At 38.9% G+C, this 13,139-nt stretch overlaps 1 protein-coding gene across 5 annotated transcripts in view; it reads left to right on the top strand.

The window, feature by feature from the left end:
• Window positions 1-5,933, top strand: part of ARL13B (ADP ribosylation factor like GTPase 13B) — a 42,945-nt gene extending 37,012 nt beyond the window's left edge. For 2 of the 5 annotated variants that reach the window (XM_050914342.1, XM_050914358.1), the window contains exons 9-10: window positions 91-159; window positions 5,154-5,933. In XM_050914342.1, the coding sequence (XP_050770299.1) occupies window positions 91-159; window positions 5,154-5,230 (146 nt within the window). In that variant the 3' untranslated portion in view covers window positions 5,231-5,933. Of the gene's footprint in view, window positions 1-90; window positions 160-1,845; window positions 1,890-2,626; window positions 2,642-5,153 lie in introns of those variants that run through there. The other 3 variants (XM_050914348.1, XM_050914362.1, XM_050914351.1) reach the window with 3 other exon arrangements.
• Window positions 5,934-13,139: the final 7,206 nt, after the last annotated feature.

The following is a 13,139-nucleotide window of genomic DNA, read 5'->3' as shown; positions in this document are numbered from 1 at the left end:
TGATTTCTCCCAAAGAGAACTGGCTTCCGTACATTTTATCAGAATCAAGTGCAGTCGTGGTGTGCTTTGACTGTCTTTGTTTTTCTTTAGTTGGCTGGGGAACTCCCAAACTTAATAGACTTCGAAAACTTGAGCCTCTTGGTGAAACACATCATGCTGGTAACTGAAAATATTTTGGGTTTTGTACTTTTTTAAAGCATTCTCCATTGTTCATTCACTTCCACATTCATTTCATTCTTCATCTTTTTTAATTTCTTAATGCCTATTTTCATTGACGAAAAGCTAACCCTTTTGCTTATTAGAAAGCATCTTTTTGATTTTTCAAGTCTTATTTCTTTTTTTACCAAAAAGAATAAGTTCTCTCAGATTCCCTTATAAAGTTTAAAGTGGCGTGGGGTATCAGAAGCTATTAATGGTCTGAAGTTATTTGCACAGCAGCATGCACCTGAATATTATAATGTGCCATATAACAAAGAGTAACAGGACCAGTTACTTTAGAGTCCAAACACATAGTGCATTCAAAATGGAAGTTTCAGAGTATATTTCCATTGTCCATATGTAGACAGTTCATCATTATCTGATGCAATGGGGACAGGAGTTGGGTTACCTGGATACTGGAAGAAGTCTGAGGTACTCAGCAGAGAGGATGCTGCAGAAAGATCTAAGCAGGACTGCAGAGATCTGGCAGGGCTTATTAATTTGGCATCCATAGTGGCTCTTCCACATCCAGGCTGGTTCTGCACTAAGCTGCCTGTTTGTTTCCACACTGATCTTATCATCTGATCTGGAAGTGCTAATCGCTTCACAATACAGAACCCAAATGGGCCCCATGTATTTCTGTAGTTCTGTGAACCATAACCCGTGTCCAGATGAATTTGCCGTGTGTAAGCTGACTCTTTGTGTTGCCTCTTGAGATAGTCTGAAATTTCTTCTATCCACTGCTACTGTTTCCACATGGTATTAAAAGCATAGTCTGTAAGATTTTTGTCATTGATTTGTGGGTGTTTTCTTGTGAGAAGGAAAGCTAAAGACATGTGGGCACCTCTGAATTAAGTGCATTATGTTAGCAACTCCAAACGAGGGACTGCGATCCCTGCTATGATGAAAAGCCCAACATAAATTTGATTGCAGAATTAGTGAGATTTCCAACTGAAAACTAAGTTATTGGTCTGCAAGAAGAGGTGTCAGTGATAAAGCTTGGGATCTGCTGCTTTACCTGAAGAGCCAGTGTCTGTCCCTGAAAGTTCACAAACTGATAGGAGAAATAAGTTTAATAACTGGAAATGTCAAGGTGTAGTAGGCAGATTCTTGATTTCTCTCTTCAATAATGACTATTTTCTATTTTTGGAAGACCATGGAAGATTGTTTTTCATATGCTCATATTGCATCTTTTTCTCAGTTTTAGATGATAATTTCTTCATTTTTCTTACATTTTTATTTTTCAAATTTTGAAAAGCCAAGTGAATATGGAGGCATCTGGAGTAATATGAGAGGAGCATAACAAAACTAAAGCAATGGGAACACCTACGCAACTTGAACAGAGAGAACATTAATTGAGGAATTTACAGTGAAAGGAGCTCAGTGTGGCTGTAGTGATCCTTGAGCTTAACCCTGACTTGAATTGATTGTACTACTGTCATGTAGTACAGCACCATGTGGACATACCTGCTGAAGTTTTGAAGCAAAAGAACGTAGAGCTTCTCTGCCAAAGAATCAAAAGATGCCTGATGGGGAATTAAGATCTCTAAAACCTAGATATTTATTTTTCACAGGAGCGTAATTCATGTACATAAAATGTAATTTGTAGTCTTAATCATAAAACCATCTTGCTCTTTTTTTTTAAAGGCATATAGAGAGAAGGCGGCAAGAAAGAAAAGCCAGATGAAGAGGTAGGGAGGGGAAGAAAGGGAAGTGGTACTCAATTTTTATCTGTGCCTAAGGGAGGTGTTACATTTTGTAGCAAGAGCATGGGTGGGACAAAGAAAAAAAACACTTAAGCTAGGTTCCCTACTCACAGGTGTGTAAGTTGGTAACCTGAGATCTGTGTTAATTTAGTCCACTTGTAAAATAAGGATAATAATTAAAGTATTTTGGCATCTAACGATGAAAAAGATGTTGGTAGGGGAACGACTTCTTGACCAGAGATGCAACCATTGAGATCAGAGGAAACTTGGAGTGCTCAGAACTTTGCAGCTGAAATCAAGACATTGCCTGCTCTTTGCTGAGATTTGTTTTTTTCAGGAATTTTGAGACACTCACAAGATTCACACAGATACAGAAAATCCTGAGAAAGCAAGAAAACATCTATTAGGAAAGCACTACTTATAAATGAAAAAAGCTCTTCAAAGGCGTGGTCCAGCATTGTCAAACCTTTAGTTAGGTCCTGATATCAAAGAGCATCAATTACTTATTTTGCTTAAAGCAGTTGTTTTTTTTACTCAGACCATTTGAGAACCATAGAATCATAGAATCATTTAGGTTGGAAAGGACCCTTTAAGATCATTGAGTTCAACTGTTAACCTAACACTACCAAGTCCATCTTGCACTGATTTTAGCTTGCCATCTGTCCTTGCCCGTTTTCTGTCACACAACAGTGTTTTTCAATGAGTTTTTACATATTTTGCAGATGGAGAACCTGCTCCTGCTTGGAAACTCATTTGAGTTTTCCTAAGACAGTGGAGCCTACCTTTGATCCATTTTTTAGAATATTCCCTGAATTGCATCTTTCTGAAAACCAACTTCTTTTTGGCTGTCCCTTCAGCAGAGAAATAAATCAGGTTTGATTTTTTTAATTATTTTTTTTCCCCAGCTTTACCAAAAATCCACTGTAAAGGTGGTTTTAAAAGTTTTTCAGACATTCAACTTTTGTGAAATAAAAAGGCCTGGTTTCCCTATTGATTTCATGATTAATTGATATAAATGGCTTGAAGGCACAATTTGCAGTGAAAGCTTAAAGTTGTTTTGTTTTTTTTTTTAATTTCCTTTAGCTGGGACTTTAGTAAGGTTTTCTTTTCTGTGGGTTTTTTGGATTCTCTGAGGTGCACTGTTTTCTATAGCAATACTGCATTCTGTTGAGAAATTTGCTTTGACAAACTGTTATTGCCCAAGTGGCTGAAAAGTCTTTGTATAATGGGGCAAATGAGCACCTAGCTTTATGTAGACCAGGCTGAAAAACCTCAATTCCAGTAGGATGCCCAGTAGATGCTTTTGTCAGGATTCCAGGTAAAATTGTTAGTGTCCATAAGAGCAAGGAAAGAAAAAAGTATTTAACAGTCTGCTTTTAAAAGTTTAAGGAGCCTTGGTTATGCATAGAGGTTATTTTCAGGAGTCTTATGTCCAAGAGTGTATCAGTGAAACGTTTGATAGCTCCTCAATGTAAGCGAACCCCCTTAAGCTTCAAAACGGATGTGACTTTTTGTGGTGCTGATTTCTGCTAGTCCATGGAAAAACACAGGAACAGGTGTTTCTCAGTATTCTCATGCATTCTAGTACAGGTCTTTGTCAGTTAGGATAGCAGTTATTCCTTTGTTTTTGTCTTAAAAATGATTTTTTTGGAAGTGTCGCAGATATGTGGTAGACCTTGCTGCTGAAATATATCACATTAGTGTAGTGTGAGGTTGAAACAACGTCCAAATGTCTGGTTTTTAATGCTGGTGTCCTCGGAGACATAAATCTGTCTTAATGATTTAATGTACAAACTGAAAAATTTAAGTGTTGGTGAGCAGGCTATTTAGTATATATATTGAGTCATTTTTGTGTCATTCTTAGCAGAGAACATTGGATGTTTAGGCAGAGTTAACAGGCAGTAGAGTCAATTATATAAATCTTTAATTATACACTTATTTTCACTTAAGACTGCAATTTTTCCAGTCATGCTAATGATTCTAGCACAATACTAGGTAATGAGTGTCTGTTTATTGTCACTGGAGGATAAATTTGCAAGAATGATAAACCTCTCTCATTATAGGAGGTAAAATTGTTTGCCAGTCCTAAAGTCATCTGCCAGACCTCAAGAAACTGACTAATAAAAACATCCATTGTACAGGGTTTCATTTACCCTATAATCATTTGTTGCAGTTTTGTTGCTTTTCACATGCTACTGTAACACTGAATTAGCTCTGTTAAAAATCAAAAGATTTACAAGAATAATATAAAAGTGTTATTATTTTACTGATTAAATGTGTAAGAATAACTAAAACCTTGATCCTACAGACATGTACACATATTCTTAGAGTAATGTAATCCAACTTGCTTGCTTTTGTTAATTTTAGCTCAGGAATGCAATTTTAACACAAGTTGTTGCATATGTAGAACCAGTGGAATATTTTTTTTTTTTGAAAATTATGATTTGTTAAAGCTGAATTTTGTGTTGGCAGGCCATCAAGGCTTTGTTGGGGAAGAGGTGGTCTGTATAAACAAAATTGAGATTTGAATGCTTCAAAAAGCTGCTTTTATTTTTTCTTGATTTCTACCTGTTTCCTCTTACCATCTTTCATGATATTATTTTGCTTGTGAGATGCTTTGCATGTACCAGTCTGCATGTTTTTTTTTCTTTTATATCAATTACAAATGTTTGAGAATACTTGTTATTCTCTTCTTAATAACTTTGTCTTGAACAATTCTACTACTTTAAACTCCTTTATTGACAAAAGGAAATGTTGCACTTTAGTCTAAAAATTCTTAATATAATTCTTTTAGGAAGTTAGTATGGCTTTCAAGATAGATGCCACGCATAAATGGTCCCAAAATTTTGGATGCTGCGTAGCGTTAACTGTCACTTAAAACTTTATTGCAATGCAGACTTGACTACAGCAACATTCAAATTTTGAACTTCATTTTTTCAGTTGTTATTTGTACACTTTGGGTGTCTCATTTCCTATTTCTAGGGATATTTACAGATCACCTTTGGGCTTGATCTTGCAAATGCTGATGCACGTATAACAAAATGGAAATAAACCCTGTTTTGGCCAATATACCTCCAGACATTAATAAGTACTATGTCTGAAAGTTGCTTGTAGGAATTAGCTCTAAACTTGTAGGCTACCTAGCTTTCATTAAGGAAGCAAGAATTTACTTATTTAAACAACCTTTAAGCAAGGGAGATGGTAAATGACAGATTAACGTGCTTTTCTTCTCTGGCATTTCTCATACAGATTTCTATGGAAAGCCTCTGCCCCCGCTGACTATACGCCAAAGACCCAACAGTGATACCCATGATGTCATTGCTTAACTGGATCACAAATAGCATTTAAAAAACAAAATCAAAAAATTATATCAGAAACATTTTTTGCCCTTGAAGGAAAATTTTGAAAATGACACACTTATCAGCTTGTTTCAAAATAACTTGATGACAATTAAACATGGAGTTCATTCTATCGTACTTAGTTGATCAGACTTTGTCATTTACTTTTCACATCACCAGCTCTTCTTCAGGATTTAGCATGAAACCAAGAAAGGTCTATGTGTCTGTGGATGTTCATATGAACATGGTATTGAATATTTATTGGGTTTACTGGTGAAAATACATAGCTGTAAACCTGAAGAAAAATACCTTCAAGATCACATAATACTGGACTGTACGTTCTCACCAAGACCTTTCTCCAGGTGCTGCGCAGTGGTTGGTATTTTTGCAGCTAATAAATGATTCTAAAGCATTTTGTAAGATTCATGTATGATAGGGTGAATATAGGAAGGTTATGCAACAAATATTGAGTATATTTTTCTAACTTTTTATAAAATTATTTGAAAGTGTGAGCAGACACACATACCTACTACAAATAAAATGATACCTAGAAAGCATTAGAAAGCTGATAGTCAAATGCATACAAATAGAGTATGTTTGACTCTTACATTTCTCTTACATTTCTCTTACAGTAGCAATACCTCTTATTAGGCATTACATTACCAGATGCATATTTCATACTTCTGGCAATCTGAAGGGGGGGGGGGGGGAGGGGCGGGGAAGGTAGAAAGGAAAGTTTAAGATAAATACATTTTATACAAAATTAATGCTATTTGAATTGTCTGAAAGTTTTCTTATGTGTTGTTTTCTTTGTTTTGTTAACTGAGTTCGGCATAGGTAATAAATTCAGTTGAAAAAATAGAGCTGAATATTCTATTGTCTACTACAACATACAAGAAAATTGCACATAGTGAAAGTTTTGCACTATTCAGTCATCAATTTTGATGGAAAACTGAATCAACCAGTATGCAGATAAGCTCCAGCAGTTTTTAATCTCGATAATACTAAAATACTGTCTTGAAAACTAAAGAAACCCCAGATTTTTAAGGTCTTATATAATACTTCCATGTAATGTATGTGATTTTTTTAATGTAAAATTAACACAAGTGATACAAAACCAACAAGGGTTGCCATTGGATATATTCCTATTTAAATGTTTTTCCTTTTACATTGGAGACAACCGTTGGTATATTGTGTAAAGGTATACCGTTATGCCCCATAGTTACAGCAAGGACGAAACTCCCATTCAAAGTTTTTTTTTGAAGCAGCTTGATGATTTTCTATTACGCTCTCAGTCTTCCATAACATGGTATTACCACATGATCTTAGCAGATGTTAAAACAATGCAATGTATATATTCAGCACTTTGACATTAGAAATCTTTGCCATATACCCCTTATGGCAATGAGTTGCACCAATAAACATCTACCATATTAATCAAAATGAAATTATTAATTAAGATTTTTAAAGAGTATGTTTGAGTGGGGGGGAAAAAAGTCAGTGTTAAGAATATTAAGTTTGGAATGAGTGGAGAGGAATATTCCAAGTTTGCTCGTTTAGTGTAAGGATGAAACAATTTGTATGTGACTGTCAGCATGAGAATATTTTTGTTGTGTTCTAATAGTGTAACATGGTTCAGTTTGATTATTCTCAGGATTTAGTCATTTTCACTTCAAACAAACACAATATTAAGTGGAGGGGGGGTTGTATAAAAGTTATGTGTGCAATTTCAATCTTACTGTCTTTAGCTATGTTACCACTTAAATTTTTTGGCTTAAAGGCTCTACTTTCGCAGCCTTATTTTTTTTACAGCTTCAGTTTCTAGAAATGTATTACCCTTTTATTTTAACACATCTAAAATAAATTCATGGAAGTCTTTATTAAGAATAAAGCTAAATACTGCTGTGGTAACAATTTGAGAAACTGAAATGTAAGATGTTGATACTTACATGTGAAATATGTGTTCTGAGTGTTGTGTGTGTGGACACATGTATCAGTTTTGTTTCTGCTTTTAAAATAAATTTTACCAATATGTGACCAAAGTACTCAAAAATGTTTCATACAGTTTTGTTTATTAATATGCTCTGTAATTATTTACTACAGTAGTTTTTTTCAGTAATTTATACTACCTTGACTTTTTGTTTGCTTAATATGACATTTATGTATAGAATAAAACCAATGCACAGCATCAACATGTTTCCCATATAATCATAAATTTACAGGTTTTTGGAAGCAAGTATAGTCATAAATGTTTAATGGCTGCAAGTCTCATTTACATTGCTAAAATGTACAAAACAGAGACCTTATAGACAGAATCTTTGCATATTTTTACAACTGCAATGTGGTCAAATTTAGAATATGATGATAGATTCACACTGTTATGTATATATGTATACATATAAAGTGCTTTGATAGTGCACTTAATATTTGAGAGGTAATAAGTTGCACAGTTGTAAATTGAGAGGTAATAATTATTGCACAAATTAGAAGATTTCGCCAGGTTCTGATGCTTTTCGTTGTCATTAACATCACTTTCAAAATGTATCAGTGTATTCAGCTGAGAGTATTTGTACTTAAATGCATGAGTGGTAAGAACACAGAAATGTGCTACGTAAGCAGAACATTTTGCATTATCTATGCACAACATTTTAAATACCTTTTAGACAAAATATTTTAAAGGTAAGTTAAATGTATCTTTTAAGATAAGGAATAGTAATTTTCATGAGCTGAATTAATGTAAAAGGTAATTGGTGCTTCAAAATAAGTCATTCTCATTGTCTTCCTTTTTAGTCCAAAACCTAGAATCCACAGAAGGACCTTACTCAGAGTTTTAAAGGTTTTAAATAGAAAATAATAACTATAATTGTATTATTAAAAGTAGGTATATTTGATATCCCTTAGGTTTAGTTTCACATCTGTGATGTGGTCTGTCCATGTAAATAATGCACAGTGAGGGGCACTCACACTGAGGTGAGACAAAAGCACTGTGATTTTAGAGGAAGCTATTTGATAATCTTGTGAGATTTCTATTTCAATTCCACAGTCCTGATGGAGAATTAGAAAGCTTTAAAAGAATTACCTGCAATAGACAGCTGATGCCAGCTTTCTAATGACCCTCTTGTGAGCCCTGGTTACGAGGATCAAGATGGAAGCAGCAAGGCACGTGCGGAGAGGCCTGCAAGGCAAGTGTAACTGGCAGTCCTCGAGGACATCAGTCACCCCGCTGGCTATCAGTGGGGCCGCGGAAGCCCCTGTGCAACAAGCTTTGAGCCCGTGTTGTCTCTCGCTTTCTGGGCTGTGAATTCTGTATGAGCTTTATAAAGGCTGTGGTGATTATCCTTTCCTTGAAAGCAAAAGAACCGTAAATCTATCCTCTGGAGGCCCATCTGTCACTTAAAAATGGATTTCTCAGTTTTGCTATTTTAGATGACTTTCAAAATAAGGTTGCCAGGAGTGGTCTCATGACAGTTTTCTTCTCCAGTAGAAACCAGTATATTTCCTGAGAACAGTTATTTTTGGATATAATGATGTCACATTAGAAAAGATTGATGGGCAGTAACAAAGCAAGAAGCATAGGGTTTTTTTATTTCTTTAAATAACATTAAAAAGGTATTTTTTCCACTAAGATATTCTAGTATTTTAGTTGAAAGCTTAGTACTGTAACTTCAGGATGCTACCCGCTAACTTTGCCATACTGTCTGTTAGCTTCCTAGCTTCTAGAATTCATTCAACTTAAAGTACTTTACTATTTTCAACAGAACATACCCCACAGTATTTCAATAGATGCATCTGTAAATGGAGTGAGGAACTATACTTTAAAAGTAAGTGTAATTTGAGACAATTTTATCTTGGGATAGAAGAATCTTTTTCTTGTTTGGTTGGTTTTGTGAGGGGTTTTGGGTGTGGTTTTTTTTCTATTTTCTCCCCCTACTGTTCACATAAGCTGTATTTTCTTACTTAGGATTACTCTGGCAACTGCTCTGTGGTAACAAAGTCTGTGCTTTCCAGAAGATTTTAGGAAAGTGGACCATGGAATGGTTAGCAATCTATATATACTCCCCAATGAATATGAATTTAAGATCACTTCAAATTCTCTTCCTGCTGGGCTAGTGGAAAGATTGAGAGGGAAAAGTTGAGTGAGGATGAGTAACAAGAAATGAAGTCCTTGCATCAAGCGAAGTATGTGGGTTAAACTTGTGAAGACCAACAAAGCCAGGTGAGCCTGAATAAGGTAGCCATGCTACTGAAATGATGATTCACTGATAAGCAACTAGATAATAGACTGAAGATGAATAGGAGACTCGGGATTTTGAAGTGTGTACATACACGTAAAAATTTTCTTCAGAAGGTAGTAGATTTTGCAGACCTCAAACTGATGCCTGGTCAGTCTTCCCACCGTGTTCGCATTTGCTGCTGCAAAAAGCAGTGTCCTAAAATTTATCATGCGAAAAAATAGTCTTAAAAAAGTTTCCCAAAGAGTACTACATCCCAATAGCTTTAATTTACATGATCTTCTACTTACATATTTTTTATCCTAAAAGTCATGCCGTCCATGACTTCGATCTCCATAAAACCTAGCAAGCTTTTGCTAAGTCTGTCCTAATATAACAAACAAGGAGAATATTGTTTGCTTGTATGTTTCTAAATTACTATATAATAATGGTGAAGACTCAATTTGTGCTTGCTCCAGGAAACTGTGGACACCTGAAACTGAACAGTGAAAGTCACAGTAATGGCCTGTCTTGGAGGACGCTGGTGTGCTGGTGGTGGTATTTCTGAATATTGACTCGCTAATTTCAAGACATCTCAGCCATCCTCCACTCTCTGACAGTATCAGGGGCAATAGGGCATACACTGTGCCCTCTTTGCTTTCCTGAATGCAAGGACATGCTTAGAAAACACAAGTTTGAAATAAGGTAACTTAGGTTTAAAGGAAGTGTGTTAGCTTAAGAGAATTGTGGACTGAGGTTATACTGGAGTTGTGGAGATACAATGGATTTTGCAGAAAGGAGATAACAGCTTGTGGTTTGTGGTTTAACAGGGCATCCAGGCATGCACATGGTCACTTACCATGGCAAGCGTAGTTGCGTAGGTGACAGAAATCGCATAGTTTTGGATTGCTTTTTATTAAGAGGAACAGTAGCCTGCTTTTCAAAATGTACTGAAGTTAATCCCCCCCAGAGTCAATCCATCTCTTCAGTAGCACATGAGAGAGTTACAGGTTGCAGTTGCATTTTTACTGTTTTGTTGCAGTTTGTCTGGGTGTGATGGTGGTGTTGCTAGTGAACAAACTGTTTAACTGAAGTCCTTTCTTTGCTTCTGATGCGTTGCAAGTCTTGCTGGTTTCAGACACAGTAAGCAACACTGACGGCACCATCTACAAGTGAAATATAGCCCTAGATTTAGGGGAAGGTGACTCATACAGTGTACTTTTTTGTTTTATTAGTACAGTAAAATTCAATTATTTTATGTATTTTCTTGTATGTTACTGGTCTTGGCAGAATTACAACCACAGAGAACTGTACTTTTGATACCAGTTTTGTTCTGTATCTGTTGGTACGACTCATTTATCAAAAAGCCTTTCTGGTTTCCTTTCACATTTGATACGTAGGAGGTCTCCACTTTACCTACTGGCTCTTTGTCAGGATCCTGATTGAAACATTTTAAATAGGCTTTCAAGTTTGATGGAATTTGCATGAGGTTTGCATAAATATTCTTAGTCTTCATTAGTCGGTGCCTGAAACTCAAATATTTATCTATATGATAGCACTCCTGCCTTTACCTTTGCACCCCTTTCCAGTCTGGATTTCAGAGGCAGGTCTTGGTGCGCAGAAGCTGCGTGGGCAGCCGTTAATCGAACCTCCCATTAAACAAACTTGCTTTTTCCACAGGGGTTGCTCTTACTGAAGGAGTCGGCAAATGCTGATGGATAAGCGAGCTTTGGAGAGAGGGAGGGTATGTGGTGACTTTGTTTTGCTTAGGCCACGACGATTGCAGCAAGAGATGGCCAACAGGGCAAGATGCCCTTCCTCATAGGGGGAGTTTGCAGGTCTCCGGTTCTGTTCAGACGAAGTGGCCAGAAGAGGAACCGCCCGAGCACGTTGGCGGCCTCAGATTTTAGTGCTGCTAAACCAGTTACAGTTGGCTAACTGGGGTCTGGTGGTTCTCCTGGTTACTGTTCCCAGAGAATGGGTTATCTGAAAATGTGCGCAAGACATTTGTGTGAGTAATTCTCAAGCTTCTATCAATTTTTCTTTGCAGTAGCAGCAGGTTAAGCTAGAGCTGATCTCCAGTGTGGTTTAGAGGAGGCTGTTGAGCAGCTGAATAGCAGTTGCAAAGTCTGCATAAGCCTGGACCAGCCAGGAGTTAAGGAGTGGTGAAATGCCATTAGCAGAGGTCTGGCGGTGGTGGCATGGATGGCAGCAGCACCTCGAGCAGGCTCTGGGATGAGGATCTGTTTTATAAGGTGATTAACCGATTAGGTTGCTGCCTAATCCTGGTTTATCTCCTGGAGAGGCAGAGGAGACGGGAGGACAGCACAGCCTCCCACGGTAAAAAAGAAAACCACAAAGAAACCAAACTCAAAGAAACAAACAAAAAAAACCCTCAAGCCCCAACCCCTGCAATCTCCTGGGAGCGACGGGACACGAGGAGGGGGGCGGCGGCGGGGCCGGACGAGCGGAGCTGTGCCCCTCAGCCGCCAGGGGGCGCCCCGCTCCCGCCGCCCCTCTCCGCCCGGCTCCGGCCATGCGGCTGCCGCGCGCGGCGGCCCGGCTGCTGCCTCACCCGCCGCCGCCGCCCCCCCGCGCTGGGGCCGCCCTCCTGCTGCGGCGAGCGGCCGCCTGGGCCTCGGAGCAGGTGAGGGGCGCGGGGGGAGCGGCGAGGCTGGGGCTCGGCAGCCGGAAGCGGGGCGCTCGGCCCCTTCCTGTGCGTCCCGGAGCGGGTGCCTTTCCGCGGGCTTGGGCCCGTACAGAGGCCCGGGAGTAGTACCCTCCCCCGCCGGGCCCTGCCTCTGCCCGAGGGGGGCCGCGGCGGCTGCCTGCCTGCGGGCAGGGCAGAGCGGAGGGCCCGTGTGTGGGTTGAGAGCGAAGGTTCTCGGTTCGAAGCGGTGGCGTTGGCGGTTTGGGGTGTTTTAGCGCTCCTGGGGGCGTTTGCAGCTGCAGAAAGAGCTCGACAGAGGGTCTGGTGGCCAGTGCCAGCGTCCCGCTCCGCAACGGTTAGACCCCGTTTGTAACCCACTTGTCCCTTCCGTAGGCAAGTGCGTATATCTGTGATTTTCGTACTTTGTACTGAAGTCTCCTCATACCCAGTTTTGCGTTCAGGGCCATGCCCGTCCACATTTGGCTGCGGTACAGGGGTAGCTCCCTCGGTGAGGCAGTGCAGCCCTCTTACGCAGGAATCGCTTCATGTTAGAGAGAGAAAAATCGGACCCACAAATGCACTGTGATGTTTAATTAAGAAATTAAGAGACCACAGAAGTAACTCGGAGCTTAGTAGTTGCTTCAGGTTCTACCTTCTGTCAGGTGTTTCTGTTCAGAGGGGACCGGTGTTTGGCAGGAAAGGGAAGCAGGAGGAAGGATAGTGGGGTGGTTGGAGGGGAGGGCCGCTGCATGTCCTTAGGGAGGGAAATCCAGAAAAATTTAGTGTTTCCCTTTGGGATTTTCCTTCTGAGCAGCACAAGTTTGCTTAGAAACCAAAAGTTCTTCCCCTCCCCCCCAAATAAAATATAAAATTTTTCATAGGTTAAAAAAAAGAGCCAAAAAGTAGAGCCGATTTTTTTTTTTTTTTTCCCCCCTTATTCCTGGAACAACTTAGTTATTGCAGTGCTTTGTGGCTCAACTCCAGCTGACTTCCACAATGATTTGAATTAATTTCTTTCTTTTAGTTAAGCACATGG

This window comes from Gymnogyps californianus, chromosome 1 (genome assembly GCF_018139145.2).
Source record: "Gymnogyps californianus isolate 813 chromosome 1, ASM1813914v2, whole genome shotgun sequence".
Lineage (NCBI taxonomy): Eukaryota > Metazoa > Chordata > Aves > Accipitriformes > Cathartidae > Gymnogyps > Gymnogyps californianus.
This window is presented reverse-complemented; position numbering and strand designations above follow the sequence as displayed.